General features: G+C 26.3%; 5 protein-coding genes across 9 annotated transcripts in view; 3 read left to right on the top strand and 2 right to left on the bottom strand.

Moving 5' to 3' along the window:
* The window catches only part of LOC141525673 (alpha-tocopherol transfer protein), a 48699-nt gene that overhangs the window by 16625 nt on the left and 11401 nt on the right, over positions 1–20673 (bottom strand). The gene's annotated exons all lie outside the window — the stretch shown is intronic.
* LOC141526510 (uncharacterized) lies at positions 3358–4316 on the top strand. The gene is made up of 2 exons (XM_074241548.1): positions 3358–4140; positions 4250–4316. Exons 1-2 carry the CDS (start codon positions 3830–3832, stop codon positions 4314–4316), a joined length of 378 nt encoding a protein of 125 aa, XP_074097649.1. The 5' UTR covers positions 3358–3829.
* LOC141525704 (uncharacterized) lies at positions 4395–5403 on the top strand. Its single transcript, XM_074240272.1, has 2 exons — positions 4395–4593; positions 4818–5403. Exons 1-2 carry the CDS (start codon positions 4478–4480, stop codon positions 5401–5403), a joined length of 702 nt encoding a protein of 233 aa, XP_074096373.1. The 5' UTR covers positions 4395–4477.
* Positions 5777–12355, bottom strand: LOC141525649 (uncharacterized). Of its 3 annotated transcripts, none has more exons than XM_074240222.1 (3): positions 11918–12355; positions 7434–7546; positions 5777–7337 (listed from the first exon to the last, which is right to left on the bottom strand). In XM_074240222.1, exons 2-3 carry the CDS (start codon positions 7480–7482, stop codon positions 5794–5796), a joined length of 1593 nt encoding a protein of 530 aa, XP_074096323.1. In that variant the 5' UTR covers positions 7483–7546; positions 11918–12355; the 3' UTR covers positions 5777–5793. The 3 variants fall into 3 exon arrangements, with proteins under 3 accessions (XP_074096323.1, XP_074096320.1, XP_074096313.1); XM_074240219.1 differs by having other exon boundaries at positions 7434–9624; XM_074240212.1 differs by lacking the exon at positions 11918–12355 and adding an exon at positions 10785–10921 and having other exon boundaries at positions 7434–9624.
* Positions 11001–20590, top strand: LOC141525690 (alpha-tocopherol transfer protein-like). Of its 3 annotated transcripts, none has more exons than XM_074240257.1 (5): positions 11001–11155; positions 17879–18052; positions 18161–18714; positions 18793–18943; positions 20042–20590. In XM_074240257.1, exons 2-5 carry the CDS (start codon positions 17884–17886, stop codon positions 20071–20073), a joined length of 906 nt encoding a protein of 301 aa, XP_074096358.1. In that variant the 5' UTR covers positions 11001–11155; positions 17879–17883; the 3' UTR covers positions 20074–20590. The 3 variants fall into 3 exon arrangements, with proteins under 3 accessions (XP_074096358.1, XP_074096353.1, XP_074096365.1); XM_074240252.1 differs by lacking the exon at positions 11001–11155 and adding an exon at positions 12492–12655; XM_074240264.1 differs by lacking the exon at positions 11001–11155 and adding an exon at positions 17315–17461.

Consider the following 20673-nt stretch of genomic DNA (forward strand, 5'->3'; position numbering starts at 1 on the left):
AATTATTATGAAAAAGTGGCCCGAAGAAGTTCAAATTTTCATAAAAAACAAAATTACAGAAAAATTAATTTATAATGCTGTCATTTTTTTCTCTTATATTATAAATTAGGCTTATGAAAAAATTGAGGGACTAAAGGATTCTAGAGAGCATTGTATTGATATTAATTATCAGTAAATCGCGAGACTCTGTTCTACTAATTTCTACTGTCAGTAAATTTAGTTATAGTTCAATAGGAATTCTTGAAATATTTATGAATGTATATATTGTAATTAATATAAACGTAATAACATTTATAGATGTGTAGTTACTTTTTTAACTGTTTAATTAAAAACAAAAACTTAATTTTGAACTTTTTATCATCTATTTAGCTACTTGTTTGTTCTAAAAATATCTCCAAATTTAATTATAATTATAAGTATAAAAACATTTATCATACTTATCTACTTAAATAAATAAATACTCTTACCGTTTTATAGATAGTAAAAACGGTTACAGTTTTATTGTTAGGTATTTTTCTGATCGTAAATTATTATTGTTGAGCTTTAAGTAATAATAAAACTATTTTATACGTGCTTTAAGTAATAAATGCATTCAAATAGACATAATGAATGTTTTTCAATATTAATATTCCGCATTAAAATTCATTAATCAATTCATAGTTATTATCAGAACTAAAAGATTTATAACAACTTCTTATTTCTATGATAATCAACAAAAATTATTTTATTCCCAAGTCGTTTTTATTACTTTTAGTCGTATGGTAATTTTTCTATTACTTACTTCTTTATTATAACTTATTACTTATTATTGTCAGTAAACGAATAACTATGATTATTTTATCAATATTTGCATTAGAACTATTAAATTTTTAAAAATTCACGTCGTATAAGCAGACATTAAAGCATTAATGTACAAAGCACGTGTAAACACGATGGAACTGCGTTAACGCGCGCATATTCTCTTCTCTTGCGAACGTCACATCACTATGATGTTGAACACTGTTGCTGTACAGACTATGAAACTCCTGGTGTACTATCATATAGTATACCTTCCGCGTTTGCGATTCTGCCGACACGAGAAAGTTGCTCAGCCAGCTGGGTGGATAGGCCTCACATAACAGACTTAAGGCCCCTTATTACATCTACATGCTTACGTATAACAGTTTATGTCTATGGGAAACGGCATACGCCTATTCACTTATTCAGCTCATAAAAAATCTTACGAACAGGTAAGGTATAGAAGATAGAAAAAATATAAGCAACAATATCGCTGTGGTGTGGAAATTGTGACTCTAGACGAGACAAAAGCGGATATTCAATTATCTGTCTAGTGTTTCGAAATAGACGAAAATTTTTTATGAATATTGAAATGTAATATTGCTTGGAGCATGAAGCTTTTTACGAAATAGTTAACTTTGTCTCAGTTATCTATGTACCAACTATGATTTACGACTTATAGAGTTCAAAAGTTTTATTTTAATTATAGTATATATCATGGTATATACGCATAATAATATAGCACAAAAAAGTAAAATAAATTTTTCAAGTTAATTATTTGACTTGTTCCAATAGATGCCTAAAAAAGTAATTTTTACTCAACAGAATTACGAAATTATGCGTTTTAAATACTTATTACCCATAATTGTTTTAATCAGGTCCAACGAAATGTATGATTATAATAATCAGACTGATTATCATGTCTCATGGTATGTTGATGATATTTTCTTATTGATATTATGTTATTAATTTTTTTGGAAAAAAAATTTTTATTTGAATTGAAAAAAATTATTAGATTGAATTTTGTGATCTGTTTTATAGAATATTATGATTTTATGTTTATTGTAATGATAGAATTTAAGACTTCTTCGACAATTTATTTATTTGACGCGTTTTATTTGAATAATTTATTTATTTGATGTATGTATTTTTAGATTACCTGAAGAAGTCGGGATGTCCGACGAAACGTAGCAATAAAGTGTGAAATAATTGTCAACATTGCGTTTGTGGTCTGATGAACCTGACTATTATAATAATACTTATTACATTAATTAATCACTAAATTCTTTTTGACACTAATTATTTTCACAAGCAATAACTTTTTTATCTAAATGAAAATATTTTATTTATTGTAATTTTAGCTTGAATCAAGAAATTATTTGATTAGTTACAAAAGAATAAATTTTACTTATTAAATAAATACATTACAAAATTGTATTTAAAGATTTTACTTTAATTTATTTTGTGAAATCAATTCCAAAATAAATTCTAAAAAATTAGTAAGAATTTGACAGTTAATGATTAGTTTTCTAGTTGAAGTAATATATATTAGGGTGTGCCAAAATGTAACTTCCGTGGAGAACCTTTTAAAATTAGAATTTTGAGTTCCGCTTTTAACAGGAGCTGTGTTTATGACGTGTGTGAATGACCACTTCTGTCGAGTCCGCTAGTATATATACATATAAATATATAAACTTTTGAACGAACGATATTTTTTGACTCAGTTTGTCGAGCTGAGTCAGAAAATGGCTAAAATTTTTAAAATTTGCGCCCTGAGGATGGCTGCAATAGTTAGATTTTTATTAAATTCACTAAAAAGTATTTACTCAATCGTTGAAATGACGTCAAAGTAATTCTAAGAATAAATCAATATATTTTTAGTAAATTTATGCTGCAAAGTATCAGTTATTTTACTTATATTCATTTTTTTTTTCAACTTGACATCTTGGATATTTAAATTTTGTATTATTATACTTACAAATGAGTTTTTCCTATGGAAAAAATTAGATGTGATAAATTTATCATCGTATATTATACAATTACAATTTACATTTAAATAAATAATAAAAAATTAAACAGTTAACTAATTTCATTAGACAATAATAAAGCAATTCAATTTTTTACAAAATTCTTTTTACATCAAACATTTGAAATACATCAACTAATCGGTCGTACGGTGTAGGGGTTAGTAATCGGTCTGGCAAGCCCATAGTATTCAAGTAAAATACTACTATTCCCTTTGCTATAATACTGCATTCAAGTTTTAAATAAAACATTAGATAATAAGATTAAAAAATTTAATGGAAAATAAAATATTAGATTAAGCTTTATTTTTAAGCAGGAGCTACCTAATATAAAATATCTGTAAATGCAACATTGTAAATTTTTGTACATCTATTGTCACATCTAATAAATAAAATTATTTATAATTAAGAATAGTGTTAAAATTTTCAATAAATATAAATTAACAATAGTGTGAACAAAAAAAAATTTATTTTATTTTATTTTAAAAAAAGCGTGGGGTGCTTTTTAAGATATTATCAAAATGATAATCACTCTACTCATATCTGTCAATAAAATATTTTTAACTATTGACACCATGCACCCCACGCTTTTTTTAAAATAAAATAAATTTATTTTTATTCACACTATTGTTAATTTACATTTATTGAAATTTTTAACACTATTCTTAACTTAAATTAATTAAAACTTATTTTCTATTTTTTTAGTTTGGTTTTCTATAAAAAGCGTGTTTTTTAGTTTTTTTAACTATTATTTATTTTCTACTTTTTAGTTTTGTTTATTAATAAAAACTTTTTTTTTTTAATTTTTTAAACTATTATATGCTTTGTTGACTTAAAAATTCTCTTTGGTGTTCGAAAATTTGTTAATATTAGATAAATCGGCTAATGGGATCCGTGGGAGGGGCGTGGCTTAAAATTTGACCGTCTGGTGGTAGAAAACCTAACTAGCGATTGTAGGATTATAGTATCAGCTGATCCGTTAAAGTACACGTTGATGTGAATAAAAAGTAATGAATTGAGAAATAAAAATGCGTGTGTCTATCCAAGAAATATGTAAATTTGGTTCTTCTACCTCCAATAGTAGAAACTTTATTGGTGGCGAACATATAATTGATCGTGGTCATATATTAAATTGTGGTATCGTAAATAATAATAGTGAGAGTGATGTTTACCACCTTCTCGCATTTTGTTTACAAACAACAAGTTTAAAAAATGAACCTCACGAAATAAATGGCCAAATTTCAAAAGATGGCAAAATAATTGGTATGGAATGTTCATGTAAAGCTGGATTAGGAGGTACTTGCAAGCATATTGTGGGAGTGCTTTTGTTCTGTAACCGGTAATTATGACTTTTGATTTTTAAGTATTAAAATAAGTTCTTTCATAATTATTAAAATAATGACCTTATACATTATTTATGTAATAATTTTATCTTTTTGCTCTTTCAGAAATGATCTGGAGAGTTTAAAAATATCACTTGCACAGATAAAAATGTGTTTGGAGTGCTCCACATAAATCAGCCCTTGAAAAATACGATATGAAGCCTTTACTGGAGCACAATTGTTTTGATGTAAAAAAAAAAAAAAAAAAAAAAAAGTGTTGAGGGAAAATTAAAAAAAAATAAACTGCAATTAGAGAACTCTGAAACTACGACACCTACAAAAGAAACTGATGATATGTCTTTGGCTTTAAATACTTCTAATCAACTTGATGGAACTGATGATGATTATGAAGAAAATTTTCGTAAGATAATGGTTGAAGATAACCCTTTATCAGCGTTAGCAAAACATATGTAAATAATTTTTCATCTTAATTAATTTGAAAAAATTTTTTTATTGATTTTTTTTTGTAAATAGTTTACACTATGAATTTAATATTTTATGTTGGAATTAAGTTACAGTGAGATTATCATTATTCACTCGATCTATTGAACTTGTTGTTTATCTTTTAGTGAATGAGAATTTGACTAATTAAATGTTGTTTCCCTTTGTTTTTTTTTTTAATACTAACTTGCAGGTCTGGAAGACATGCAACTTTGCAAGAAATTAATCATGATGACAATAATAATTTACTTTTACGCCCCGAAAACATTGGAGCAATTATTATTAATCAGAAGACATCACAATTACTTACAGATGTGAAAAATTTTCATAAAATTGATCCCATTAACACTTGTTGTTCCGCAGTTTTTAATCGATGGTTTGCAGATGCGATAACGATTTGTTCTAAAAGTACAGAGTTTTACTCTGTATGGCTAAGTGAACGAGAACATTGTATAACTGCTAGCAGAGCTTACTCATTATATACTTACTTTTTTAATAAAAAACCAGATTGGAGAAAAAAATCTACTGATTACTTCTATAGCTCATCATTCAGTAATGAAAATATAAAATACGAGTTAGAACAAGAAACTTATGCACGCGAAGCTTATGAAAGTTGTATGTCAATGGAAGTCGTCCAATGCGGTCTAGTTATTTCGGAGTTAAATCCTTGGTTGGGATGTTCACCTGATGGGATTGTTTTTGAAAATAATAAACCATGGAAACTTATTGAAATTAAGTGTCCCAAAGAAGGTAAAAAAAAAATATTGACGACACCGTAAAATCAATCAAGTGGCTAACTAACGAACATGGTGCTTTAACTTAAAAAAAAAAAAACATATGTATTTTGCGCAAGTTCAAATAAGTATGGCAATACTTAATTTACCCTCTACGGATTTTATCATATATTCTTCTTTTGATAAGAATATAAAAATAATACCTGTTCGTTTTGATGAAAAATTTACAAAAAATTTATTGATAACTTTAAAAAAAATTTATTTTAATAAGATGATACATAATATATGTCTGAGAGAAAAAGAAAAAGATGAAAACCAAAAAGAAAATCAATAAAATGTTATTTTTTCATTATTTATAAACTTTATTTTTATTTTATATTTTTATAAAATAAATTAACAATCAATAAAACATTTATATAAAACTATTTTGTTGTTTTAATCCTGAATGAATTTTTCATCTTTCAGAATAGGTTGACTTAAATTTACAATGGCACAAATTATAGTAAAAATTTCTTCAATTTTATGCACAAGACCAATAGGCATTTTCGACGATAGTATTTCAAAAATTTTGATCCGCTGGTTACTCCGTTCCACATGTACACGAGCTTTTGCTATTTTGCGACCGTTCATGGCTTCCATTTTCGAAAATTGTTTTTTATCCTTAAGAAAAGGCGGTGAAATAAGTTTCACGTCATTTTTTTGGCATAAATCATCAACAGTAAAACCCCGATCAGTCATCACAGCATCCTTTTTGTCAAATTTTTTAATTATTTCACTTTGCTCAAACACAGCATTATCAGAAGCCCGACCACCGTAAGGCTTACTAATAAAAGAAATTAATCCAGCAGGCGTGACAGCAGTCATAAATTTAACAGTGTAACAACTTTTGTAACGAGAATAAGTTACAATTTGGCAGCATAAATTTTTTGGTCTTTGAATTGGAATTTCTGTGCAATCAATCACAGCACGAACATTCTCAAATCCTACAAAATCAAGAGGAATATTTTTAAGAATATTCTCTTTGCTAGGCCATAATATTGCTGGCTTTAAACATTTGTATAAAATATCAATCATATGAAAAATTCGATCTTTACAAGTCTCTGGGGTATACGACTTAAACAAAATAGCTAGAAGAGCATATGACATATTTTGTTTTAACTTCATAAACGTCATTATGATAACTTCCAATGAATCTAATTTTGCATAAGAATGTGATGTTGGAGGTCTTTGTTTATCTACTAATTTTTTTATCGTATACAATAAACAAAAATTTGGAATTCCTGTTAAAGTACTAAGTTCATGATCATTTGAAATAAATTCTGAAAATTTTGGAATAAAATTATCTGTACGCACTTGAGTTCCAACATCGTTAAACTTTTTTACACTCATTTCAATATTACGTTTTGTACACAATTCAAACTTTTCTATCACCTTAATCAATGTTAAATTATTTTCAGTTACTGTTTTTTTTCTAGGCGAGCAGAGAGAGTTGTTTTCTGAATTTTCAGTTAAAATAACTGAAGATAGTCGAGGAAAAATGATTTTATCACCAATATTTATACCAATTTCGCTCAGATTTTGTACAATTTTGTCGATAACGGACTGAATACCACAGTCAAAAGTTTTCACTGCTTGTTCTATGCCAGATAATTGATCATTTTGGAGACCCAAGTCTTCTTCTTTTTCTTCTTCTGCTGTTACTTTTTCTCTTGATTTTTCTTTATCACTTCTTTGCTCAGTTACATTATTTGAGTCCTCAAAGCTTTGTAGATTATCATTATAATGGTTATCACTAGATATTGTTGCTGTTTGCTCATTTGCGTTGATATTTTTTTTATGTTTCAAAGATGATCCTCTTATTTGTCTCTCTTCTCGCTGAGACGATAGAGTATGATTAAGCTTATCTGAGCAATCAACAGAGCTCTTAGGCAGATTAATTGATGGTACAGCTGTTTTCTTCAAATAATGCTGCTGTTTGACTGGAAAATGAATAAAGTTATAATATTAATCCAATCCAATCCAATGAGAATCGAGATTTAAAAATTATTAGATTATAAGTTACAGTTTATACATACCAGAAGGAATATAATCATGTTCAGTAAAATGACGTGAACATAGTCGCATAGACGGTGACACTTTTTTCCCATTCTAAGAACTTTTATCCAAGCATCTCTTCTGTCGATTAACTCTTCAGCATTAAAAATATTTAAAATTTTCACAAAACTGTCATTTTTTTTAGGAAATACATGAAACCGAACTGTTTCATGCTTAGAAGCATGACTTTTACACCCATAAACACAAAAGTATACATTACTTTTATTTTTATGAGGAGAAAATTCCATACTTACGAAAATAATAATATACGTATATAAATTTTTTTTAAATCAAGTTCAATATTTATTTATTTAAAATTTAACTTAAAGCTTATGTCCCTTGAAAATATTAAATTTTAAATAAAAAAAAGATTGTTGTCATAGAAATGACAGTTATCATTTGGTTAAGTATCCTACAATCGTTAGTACAAAATTTGACCACCAGATAGCGTATTTAAATGCTCAGTTTCCCAAAAGATAATGATTGGAAATTAACATTTCTGCCTTATCGACTATAGATGAAAATTATATAAATTAACAAAAATCTTATTTTGCAAATTGAAAAATGAAATAATTTTATCAAATTAGTGTATTGTCATCGGTTCTCGATAAATCTACATAGTTTGAACGAAATCTGGCTGTTTAAAGTGGGTCAAAATCGCGCCCAAAGAAGTCGGTTACAAACAAACATACAAGCATACAAACATACAAGTGAAGCTAATAAAAAGCGTGTAAAAAAAAAAAGTCTGGCAAGCGCGCAGTTCGGGTTCGAATCTCGGTGAGAACGGATACGATTTTCACTTTATTTCTATAATTAGCGAAAGTTAGGTGTAAATTAAGAATCGAACAGTCTGAATCTGCGTTAGCTCTATATCAAAATTAAGATGAAGAAATTACTCTGAAAAAATTCTTTTTTTATCACTTTTTATCAAATGGTATGGGCCAGACTTAAAAATTAATCACGGCCCAGTCTGGTGACACGACCATTGATACGCCGACAATTGATCCATGACGTAAAAAAGGGTACAACACGATGTCAAGCTTATCAGTAGCCGACATGTCTTCGGAAGATTCTGGGCTGAATTTTTTCTCTCATATTCTATAAACTCACATTAAGAAGACCCTCTTCAAATTCCTTTCTCCATCTTTTCCTACCAAATATCCTGTTACGTGAATGTGGGACATTTCACGTAATAATAAGCGTAACTCCTAATCTTTCCCGCTTCACAGAATTATTTCTTTGTAAAAAAAATGTGTTTATTTTTAGATAAACGTATACAAAACTATGATAAAAGGGCAGAACATGGTAACAAGCTTATGTATTACTGTTTCTTAATAAATTTGCAATCCATTCCTTATCCGAAAATTAATCACGGATCATTTGTTGGGCGGATCAATCGTCCAAGGATGAATTGTCTGCGGATCAATCCTTACGTAACGACCCCCAGTCCTGATAACCAGACATGTGCCAGACTTGAAAATTAACGCCTAATTCTACTAACTAGGCATGGGCCAGTCGTGATAATCAGGCTTGGGCCAATGTTATCATTCCAGATTTAAACCAAAACTGGGCCAAATATGGCTTACAATCCTGGCCCAGAGTTCTGCATAATTGGACCAGGCCTGGGCCCACCATACTTTCCTAAATGGGTCATAGTGGCTATCTCCCTTAAAGCTTGAATGGTTTAATAAAGATCGAACCTTGATACAACTTTTTAAAAATTCTTTTTATTCTTATATACCTTAAATTTTTAATTGAATTTTTTATTAGATTGAATAAATATATCTATGCAAATCATTTTAATTATTCTTACTGAAAATACCGGGATAATTTGATTTTTTTATTACAGTTTTTTTCATGGACTGTTCTGTAATAATCAATAATTCAACAATAAAAATATTACTATCATTAAGGCAATAAAAAATCAGAATTAATTAAAATAAAAAAGTTTCAAGAGACAGGATGCTGTGTGCTGATAAACACGTTTCCCTGCCACCTCATCTCGACCGACGGACTTGGATTCAATAGAATCAAACTTGTAGACTCTTGATAATGATGACGGACAAAAAAAAACCCGTTGTCCTTATTTCTATTTTGGTCGATAATTTTATTCATGTTTTATTTTCTCATCATTTCAATTTTTTTTAGTGTTGGTCAAAAAATTTAGCGAATCTAAAAATTGAATAAAATCTTTTTTATCTATCATATAAACATATATGTATGTAAATTACACCGGATGTTTATTATTATTATTTTTATTATTGTTGCATCGTTTACTGATATGAAAACATAATGTTGTTATTACTATATTTATCTTAATTTTCTGACTCATGAATATCGATAACAAACATTTAATAATTATATCGTGAAGAGACAAAATATTCTTCGGCAAAAAAAATTTTTTTTTAGCATGATTTTTTAAATATCGAAAAATAGACATTTTTTAATATTTTTGAAGTTTCGAATTACTTATTTTATGGTCTAAATATGATATCAATACTTAAAATAGTCGAAAATATATTTTTTAATTAATTGTAAAGCTTACAATATAATATTAAAATTTTATATTAATTAAAAGTTGTTTCATAATTTTAACAATTTAAAATTTTTTCGAATCTTAAGGATAAAAATATCAAATTAAAAAAAAATCGAAAATCTTAAGTTTTTTGTTTTTTTATTAATCATTTTCTCAAAATTTTTTTTCACTTGAAAAATTGACATTTTTGAAGTTTTCATTTGTAACGACTCTATTTTTTATGAATGTTAAAGAAAAAAATACGAAATTTTTCACAAAAAATTTCTTGATATCATACTTATTATTTATGCGTTAAAATATTAAGAACTTTACTTCACAATAATTTAAAAAAAACGTATTAATTCACTGATAAAAAAATTAACTTGGTTTGATAGAAAAATATTCGATCTAACAACATTATTCTAAAGAGTTTAGTCATTTTCAATCTAGCAGAAAAGCTCATAAACCATAAAAAATTTACTTGAACCAAGATCAATTTCTTAATTAAAATATTTTCTACTTCACTCAAGATGATCAATCTGTTGAAAATAATATTCTAGGTTTAAGAATTTTTCTCTTATCATATCTTATTAATGTTGATAATAAAGCATATCATCGAATCGTAAAATTATTATTTTAACCCTTTTTTATATTTATTTTGAACACATTATACTACGACTAGTTTTTTATTTGAAAAAAAAAAAATTTTATTTTAATTAGGAATAATAAAAAATTATATTAGCCAATTATGAATTTTTTGTGAATCTGCAGTGATCCGACTGATAGATTACTAATCAATTAATACATTATTTCATACCCGTTACGTCCTTCAATACCCAATACAAGAAGACGTCATATGTTCGTAAAAATGTATTTCCAATCATTGATACTAAAGTTGTCGAAGAGGGGATATTGTCGAGGGTCAGAGCTCAAATACTCGAGAGCCCATTCTCGTTTATAAAGAAGGCTTCGCATTTACACCTTGCACACCCGCTTTACTCTTTATTCTACATTGAAATGTTTATCACTAACTATTTATTGTAATCAATTAGTTACATTATTATTTCAATAAGATTAAAACAGTATCTATTTTACGGTTCAGTAAAACCAGTGACGTATAAGCAGTATATGCCAATAATATTTTTTTGTTATCTTCATTTCAGCTGACAAGAAATACCATAAACGCCGGTAAGTTATTAGATACTTTTTTACTTGTCATTAGACGTGTCATTAATGAAAAACAATGTTAAAATAAAAAATAAACATTTGTTTTAGTAGAATTTTATGCATGCAAATTTTCTTAAACGTCAGTACAGCAGTAAATGTCAATGTCATAATTTTTCTTCTGCGTTATGATTAACGAATATTGAAAATTAACTCTAAATTATTTATGTCATAGAAAGAAATTATTTTTTACGTGAAATTATTTTAACTTTTTTAGCAATGTAATCATATAATTTTTAAGTTTAAAATTTAATTTCTTTTTTATGGATTAAGATTTTGAAAATATTTTTGTTTTTAATAAACTACTTCGAAAATTTTTTTTAATTACAATTTAAAATTAACAACAATTCACGTTAATATTTTTTAAATAAAACAAAAAATATTTAAAAATTACGAAATATTAATAAGACTACTCAATCGATTACATATCTTAAAAAATAATACCAAGTTTTTATATTTCTTAATTTTATGAAATTAAGTTTCACAAAACCTGATATAAAAAGGTCATATTTATAATTCTGGCACATTGAATACTGGTCTGGCACATTGGTCAAGGTGATGGTGTACTTTCCAATCGAATAATGTATATACGAAATATAATATATATTGCATCGAATAAATAACATTTTTACCTCAAATAAATGAACAATCAAATTATAAAAACTCATGCATCTCATAACATCTATTTACAAGTTAAAATCAACAATGTGAGCAAGTATTCATTACCATGCAGATAGTTGTGCATAAATAACTAATTGCAAACATATAATCAATCAATCAATGGTGTTGAAAATGCAAAAATTCTTCTCAAACAACAAAACATATAACAAATTTGTAAAGAAAATAATGAAAAACATGATCGAAACAATATTTAAAATAACCTGTCACTGGTGAACTGTCAGACACGCGACTACTTAATGTGTGCTTGTCTACTTTATTCATCCACTTGTTTAGTTATGTATTGGTCGGTAATAAAACTCGATTTAAATTTTTATTGGTGGAAAAAAAATAACTTATTGTCATAGAGTATAAGTTCTTACAAGTATGAATATAAATAAAAATGCTGAACTGGTATATAAAAAAAAGATAAAAAATACTAAATAATAAAAATAATAAAAGGTACATTGGGTAATGGAACAGCCAATCTGGTATAAGTACGCTTTAAATAAGAGGGGATCTTGACGAATTGTTCTTAAAAATTTATTGTTTTCTAGAAGAATAATAACTTGTGGGCATTGTAGATTTTAGAACACGCAAGTTGACGATCATTAGGCGGGGAATACTACATATAAGACACTTAACTTGTTCTAGAACTGCATTAATTCCGAATGTACTATTGAACTGTTCATGATAAACTTCCATTTCTGTAAAAATCATTTAGTTAAAAAATTAAGTCTTCTATTTAACAGTTAAAATATTTGTGTTGGAATAAAAATTTTATAAAAATGGCATTAATTCAAGAAAGTGAGTAAAAATAAATTATCTATTTTAATAAATTTTTAGTTATGATTTTTGATTATTATTATTACTATAATATTCAAAAAAGACAAATGATATTGTACTAAATAGTACAGAGTTTAATTTCGAATATTCTGTCGGGACAATTACCGACTCTTCCGGTTTTCTCGTGTCCGGAAATGAAAACGAAATGCTGATGCATGTAGTTTAATGTCACTGATCAAATCGTGATTAAAAATTTTACGGTTCCATCAATTTTAGTAATGAATTCATTTTTTGTCCTGTTTGACTTTTTTGATTTCACAAATAAAAGTTTTATTTATTTTTATCCGATAGTGTGTCAGTGTATTAAGAACGTTTTTTTGTTTAATTTGAAAGAGTTTTTTTTTAAACCTTATAACACTTACTGAAATTAAAATAAAAGCTAAAATAATTGGAGCGTAAATTATGAGAAAATAAATATCTTTCAATCAAAAGTTATTTAACAATAAAATTTAAAAATATTTTTGTAACGTAATTTACTAATTTTCATATTTTAAATGGCTATAATGTCTGAACTAATTTATATTTTGATTTAATACCAAAATTAATACAATTACATTAGTCGCCGAAATTAAATTGAAGGTATTTTGACCAGACTAACCAGAAATCTCTCATCAAATTATGATGAATTATCTTTTATTAAAAAGTTAACAGTAAAGAAAGACAGAAAAATCAAATTTCTATTTAAATTTGAAAAATTTTCAATAATCGACCAATTTTATACATTTTGAACTCATCCAAAGTTGTCGGCTAAAAAATGAAAGTTTCTAGTTTTATTAAAATTAACATATTCACATCTTTAATTCATATTAAAAATAACATATTCACATAATCAAATCTATAAGTGTAAAAATAACAATTTGTTGATAAATGATATTTTTTTTTAAACTTAGTTAAATATTTGATAGATATTATAGGAAAATTCTGAATGAATTATACATGACGACAAAAGCGATGAATATATTTTCCTGAAAATTTTATTTACTATGTGTTATAAATAAGTTTTAATAAAATCTTCATTATTTTCAAGAAGAATTTTTTAAAAGTGATGGAAGTGTTTAATGATTATTAGGGTGTGCCAAAATTCAATTTCCATGAAGAACCTTTTAAAATTAGAATTTTGAGTTCCGCTTTTAGCAGGAGCTGTGTTTAGGCATTTCCCAAGATATTTTTAGGTGAGACGATTTATTTGATTTTCATAGAATTTTTTAACAGGAGTTTAGTTTGGGTATTGCCGCTGAAATTTCAAATTTTGGCCGTAAGTGCTCAACTAAATCTCCTGTTAAAAATTCTATGAAAATCAAATAAATTGTCTCACCCCAAAATATCTTGGGAAATGCCTAAACACAGCTCCTGCTAAAAGCGGAACTCAAAATTACAATTTTAAAAGGTTCTTTACGAAAATTGAATTTTGGCACACCCTAATGATTATATAGTTAAAATAAACAATAAAATTAAACACATAAAATTTAAAATACTCTTTGATTCTTCTAAATTAAATTAGAATTTTCTTCCAATTCTTTCAAAATAATCCAGTTTAAAAATCTCCTTCAAAAATAACATCACTAATTTGCTTAATTAATATTTATGCACTCTATTCAAGAGTACATTAATTTGAATTAACAATAAACTTAATTGATTGACATGAGCGTAAATTTGAATCAAATTAGACTTTGCAAGCGATAGATCTGGTTAGAGTTTCATAGTATAAATTATAGACATTTAGTTCTGAAACTCCGAACCCAGCTAACTACCTGTCCAATGCAATTCACATTTGGCCACTCCCTAAAATATACCATACAATTATGTTTTCGAATTATTATATTTATTTATTTATTTATTTGTACATATTTATTTTTATTATTTATAAAACTAAAAAAAAAGTATTTTACAAACAAATCGCAATTTGCATTCGTGAATAAAAAAAATATTTCCATGATAAATTTTTTACTGTTTGCAATTCTATCAAAGGATTTGATTAATATTTTGATTTATCTAAACAAAAAACATGAATGCAAAATGAATGTTTTGCAGAGCGAAACTTGAAATGTTACTATTACGCAACAACAATTGAACTTGCGTGTATGCATACGATTCGTTAGGTTCTTCTCTGGTTGAGAAGATACTAATATTATGTTTTTCATGTATGTAATTATTATAAGAACAAGCTCTTATAAAAAATTATATAGATGTATTCAGACGCCGATAAAGAATGAGGTAACGAATAATCAAAGCATTAAATACCTTGATTTTCGAGTTTTTTTCGCATTACATACACTAGCCAATATTTATTACTAAAAACCTCGTACTTTGTTCAAGAACTTTTTTTTCATGCTATAATTAATTTATAAAATCAACTATCTTTGTTGTAATTAAGTTACATCCGATTTTAATAAATAGAATCGATATCTTTGAAGAGTTAAAAAATTACAATTAAAATTTATAATAGAAAAATTATCTCAAATGATATTTATTTATAAAAGTATAAAATTATTAATTCTGTATCGCATAAAATATAAATAAACTATTCCACAAAATTTTGTTATTAGAAAAGATAATCAAATAAATTACAGTTCTGATATTTACTAGAGATAATATCGTGGTAAATTTCCAATGAAGTTTACTATAAAAATTTATTCTGTCGCAAGAGAATTATGTTGAGTTAGTATTATGCTTCCACGGCAGGTCACAACGCTTCGTAATTTTCGATGCAACGCGTTTCAAGTGCTTGCGCAAATTGAGGAATTCGATGACATATTTGACTATATCCATGCAAACGTACTTTGATATTCCAGAACAAAGCATTAGTGTTATATACAGTTGTTAGACTGATATTAGTATAGTCATAGCTCTTTCATTCTCTATTCAATCTACTGAACAAGACGTGTAATCCTCCATATAGTCCACTGTTCTTGCATTACATTATTGTTATGTAATATACTTCACGAAATACTACTTAGTGCAATGCGGTTAAACGTGATTAATGTGTAAGCTAGGATTTCTTCACGTTCTTTTTTTACAATGATTTTACGTTGTTGTTAATTGATTATTTTTGTTTATTTCTTTTTGTTGTATTAGTCTGGAATTATGTAATAAAATAGAAACAATTATGTGGAAATCATCAAATTTTAGAAGCGTTTTTTTATGATTTTTTTCTTTTAACTTTTTCTACAAAGTAATTATGATCCCAAAATTTCATTATTTTTTTTTTTTAATTAGATGTGTAATGTGAAATAAATTCTAATTTCAACTTCAATTTTATAATAGTAATTCACAGTTTTTGTTGTAGCTTTTAAATGTTAAATACACATTATTTTAATTCATTTATCGAGCTTATAATTGTAATTTAATACACAATAATTTCTACTATCTCTTTTTTCCAAACTTTCATAAAAATCATTTTTAAAAATGTGTTCTTAATGTAATATGATGAATATCTCAAATTACTTTGAAGTTTATAAGCATTTTATGCAAAAAAAAAATTTTTTCACCAAACGCTTTTCGCTTACTTTTATAGATTAACAAATATTTCAATGCAATTAAAAATGTTTTTTTTTTTTTAATTTTTTTATCAAATTTAAATGTTTTAATATTAATGAGTAATTTACCTATTTAATTAGTAGTTATAGAAATTTTTTACTCAGTACAATATAGATAATGAATATTTAAATGGTAATTTTTTTTATTGCCTAGTTGCCATTAAGTTTATAATGACGTCAAAGAATTTTTTAGACATTTCGAATCTCATTAATCTTGATTTTAATAGTATTATTTTGGTTTATAGTTCCAAAAAATGTATTTAAACAAAAAAACGAGTTTGTTAACTCAGCGAATAAAACTGCTTTGATTACGAGTCACGTTTAAAAGATCATTGCATAATGGTAAAAACATTTATATCATTTATATCCACATCTTTAAGAGCTCAAAAATTAAATGTCTTGACTTTTTAGGTTTTTAAATAAAAAAATTACATATTGAAGTTATTAAGTACTATAGTACAATGTTTTTTCACTGTTACATGGAATTTTAAGAATATTTTTTTTCTATGAACTTTTAAATCTTTCGAAATTTTACAAACTACATAAATGATATTTTTAACAATTCTTCAAAATGTTGATCGTGATTTTTTTGAATTTTTTTCTTTCAAAAAAGCTTAAAAATCCAGGAATAATCGCCTCATAACGCTTATTCAATTTGTACTGAAGAATAAATTGTATTGCTGACTTTTGAAGTAAAACAGAAAAAAAAAAGCTAATTATTCAATATACATGGCTGTCATTTACATTCAAAAAAATTATTAATTGATAATTGAATAATATTTTTAAATAAATTTTCCGTTAAAACGATTGTCAGAATTAGATGAACGAGTTCTGAATTTCAATATATACTTGAATTTATTCGATAATGTCATCATTTATCATAAAGTAATCTGTAAAAACTAAATGACTACTGTTTGATACTAAACATTATAATGTATACATTATATATAAGTAGAGAGAGAAGTATGTATATCAGCATGCATGTGTGATAACGTGAGTCAACCGCATATTTATATTTTCATGCAGTAATATGTTATGTTTCATTGCAAAAAAAAACTGATGTTTGCTTTAGTCATTGTTTCATCATATTCAAAGTTGTGAAAACAAATAGCAACGTTTATGGTTTCAATTTTAATTAAAGTAAAAACGGATACTTTAAATGTGAAAATTCATTTATGTTAATTACGAGAGTTTAAGTTTTCACCGGCGTAATTAATTATATCCGCAACAGGTCGTATTCTTCACTATAATTATGTTTGTTAACATACATATCTATTTTTTTTTTCTTAATGTTCACTGAGATTTTCGATTTAGTATTGATTATATTATTAAATTTAATTATTATTATTATTATTATTTAATTATTTTTTTTATATTGTTAACATATATTTGTATAAATTTGCCATTCGGCCAATTAGGCTTTGGTATAAATGAATGAATAAATCTAAATCTAAATCTATTATATTATCAAAATAAATTAAAATTTTTAATATTAAGTTTTCTTATTTTATTTTGTATGCAAAAATAGAAAAAAATTTCAAGCAATAATTTTAAACAAAATTTTGGAATAATTACAAATAATAAGAATTTTCTTGTAATGCAATTTTTGATAAAATTAAAAATTTTAATGAATTTTTAAAATTTACAGAAACCATGTTGACTGATATGGAACAGATGCCCTCCTTAAAACTCGGAGATTTCGTATTACAATTTGAGCTTGGAGCTCCGACACCAGAAATCCAAGAGGTTGCTAAAAAAGAATTACGAGAAACACCAGAAGTTCAAAGGAAAGCAGTGGAAGAATTGAGAGAGTTATTGAAAAGTAAAAATAAATTTTTTTTATAAATTTTTACATTTAATTATATTTAATATAATGTAATTGAATATTCAAAGAATAATCCGTTTTATTTTATTTTTTTTGTTTTTGTAGAAGATACAGATCTTAAATGTCCGCTACACAATGAATCTTGGCTCATAAGATTCTTGAGACCATGTAAATATTACCCTGAGTCAGCTCACAAACTCGTTCGTGAATATTATTCATTCAAAGTAAAACATGCGAATGTGTATGACGGTCTAAAACCGAGCAATGAAAAAAATATTTTTGAGCACAATATTTTAACTGTTCTCCCTAATCGTGATCAAAACGGACGAAGAATATTAATCATTGAGCTTGGAAAAAAATGGAAGCATAACAAAGTATCCTTGGATGAAGTATTCAAAGGATGTGTACTATACTTAGAAGCAGCCATGTTGGAGCCGACTTCACAAATAGCCGGTGCGGTAGTGATATTTGATATGGATGGGCTGAGTTTACAACAAACTTGGCAATTTACTCCGCCGTTTGCTAAAAGAATTGTTGATTGGCTTCAAGACGCCGTTCCATTAAGAATTAAGAACATTCATATTGTCAACCAACCATACGTTTTTAATATGGTATTTGCATTGTTTAAACCTTTTCTTAGACAAAAGCTAAAGGACAGAGTAAGTTATTCTTTCAATATTGAATTACTACTTATCTGACTTATTGTAATTTACTAAAAATTTTTTATATTTTAATAGATTATTTTCCATGGTACTGACCGCAAATCTTTGCATAAATATTTGTCGCCAAAATGCTTACCCGAATGTTATGGTGGAACTCTTTCCATTCCTAGAGTTACAGGAGCACAGTGGCTCGAATTATTATTAATGTGTGATAAAGAATATGAAGGTAATAATGACTACAAGTATTAAACTCGAAATACTGATAATTTTAAATACTATTCATGATCATTTTTTTTGCACCGAAGGAAAAACTAGTTCGATTTGAGAGTGATAATTTTGATCCAAGTACTTTATTTTAAATACAATGGGTTTTTCGGTTTCACAATTTTCTTGGCTTAAATCTTGTCATTTTTGTTTAAGAGAATAATATTTTCGATCGATAACTATTGTCACTTAATTCGAGAATATACACTGTAAAAAATCGGAAGTGAATTCAGAGTGTTAGTGTTTTCAATCTAACTTTCAAAAATTCCTTAGAATCTATTTTAAACATTTGATCATATTTCCCCGTTTGACAAGAAAATATTTTTTCTTAAAGCGAAAAGAGCGCATGTGGACAAAAATTTTGGCATTAGTAGCATGATATAAGTTAAATTTGTCTTGGAGTGAATTTTACCTCAGAAGGGAATATATCAATGGAAAATTATCGACTCTCAAATCACTCATCAAATTTTTTTCAGTATTATCTGCAATCAATACAATCTAATTCTTAATCGAAGAAAATTATTTTCAAATAAAATCAATTTTATTTTTTCTTAGAATCTTACGTTTTCGGTTCAACACTGATAGAAATATTTCTTAGCATTTAAGAAGATTTTTTTGTATTTAAGAAATCATTTCTTAAACATCATTTCTTAGTATTTCATACTAAGAAATATTTCTTAGTATTCAAGAAATATTTTTTAAATACTAAGAAATGGTTTCTTAAATACAAAGAAATCTTCTTAAATGCTAAGAAATCCTTCGATCAGAACAGATTTCATCATTCACAAAAACTAACAAAAATGTTTTTAATAAAACGAAATATTTCAAATTTTTTGCTAATATTACGCCACGGCCAAAAAAAAATTACAAATTATTAACAATAATATCTACTTACTTATACAAAGCTATAAACAATTCATTCATTTACGCTGTAAACGAAAAATTTTTAACATGCATGTGAGGTATATAGACAACCAACATTTCATTTGATTCAATAATATTGTTTTAAAAAAGTGAATTCATAGTATAATTATTAATTACTTTTTTTTTTCTTTTCCAGCAATCAATTCGTACGGTTTCAACAAAAATTAATGCGGATATAGGAGGAATTTTGATAGAATTAAAAAAAAAAGTGAACACCAAACGGGTCTATGTTAAATTAAATATATATCTGTGAAGAAATGAAGCTATGAAAAATTTTCAATACTTCACGGACAATACAGAGTTTTTGATACAATAACTATTTGTCCTATCGAATAACACAAAAATATTAACTTTGACGAATAATATTTTAAATTTTGTTTCTGAATCCAGTTTTAAGAAATTATATGTGATCTGTAAAATTTTATCATAGAAAATAATTTCAAATGTATTAATAGCTCTCTGAAAATCAGTTTCATAACATGAAGGGATGTGCAGGCACAAACTTTTTTGTCAACGAATGTTTATGTTGTATAAAATCAATTTTAGATGTATTTCTAAGAAATATTTGATATTAATGTCTTTTTTGAGTGTGATGTGTTAGTGAAAAATATAATGTACGCATATTATAATTGATTTATTTTTTGAGTGAATGTAATAAATAAAAAATATAGAAAGACCAGGAAAAGGGTGATTGTAGTTTTAATTACTAGTAGGTAAACAGGGGGTGATACTCAGTCGGTAAAACAGCTTTGCGGGTTCACACCCGTG

This window comes from Cotesia typhae, unplaced genomic scaffold (genome assembly GCF_013202065.1).
Source record: "Cotesia typhae breed Kobodo isofemale line unplaced genomic scaffold, CoteBio_Ctyphae contig_11, whole genome shotgun sequence".
Classification (NCBI taxonomy): domain Eukaryota; kingdom Metazoa; phylum Arthropoda; class Insecta; order Hymenoptera; family Braconidae; genus Cotesia; species Cotesia typhae.

Coding starts and splice junctions, on each gene's coding strand:
- LOC141525704 (XM_074240272.1), top strand. CDS start 4,478: ATGTCTTTGGCTTTAAATACTTCTAATCAACTTGATGGAACTGATGAT. Junction 4,594..4,817: donor TCAGCGTTAGCAAAACATAT/GTAAATAATTTT, acceptor ACTAACTTGCAG/GTCTGGAAGACATGCAACTT.
- LOC141526510 (XM_074241548.1), top strand. CDS start 3,830: ATGCGTGTGTCTATCCAAGAAATATGTAAATTTGGTTCTTCTACCTCC. Junction 4,141..4,249: donor GTGCTTTTGTTCTGTAACCG/GTAATTATGACT, acceptor TTGCTCTTTCAG/AAATGATCTGGAGAGTTTAA.
- LOC141525649 (XM_074240222.1), bottom strand. CDS start 7,482: ATGCGACTATGTTCACGTCATTTTACTGAACATGATTATATTCCTTCT. Junction 7,338..7,433: donor ACATGATTATATTCCTTCTG/GTATGTATAAAC, acceptor TTCATTTTCCAG/TCAAACAGCAGCATTATTTG.
- LOC141525690 (XM_074240252.1), top strand. Junction 18,053..18,160: donor ATTGAGAGAGTTATTGAAAA/GTAAAAATAAAT, acceptor TTGTTTTTGTAG/AAGATACAGATCTTAAATGT. Junction 18,715..18,792: donor GACAAAAGCTAAAGGACAGA/GTAAGTTATTCT, acceptor ATATTTTAATAG/ATTATTTTCCATGGTACTGA.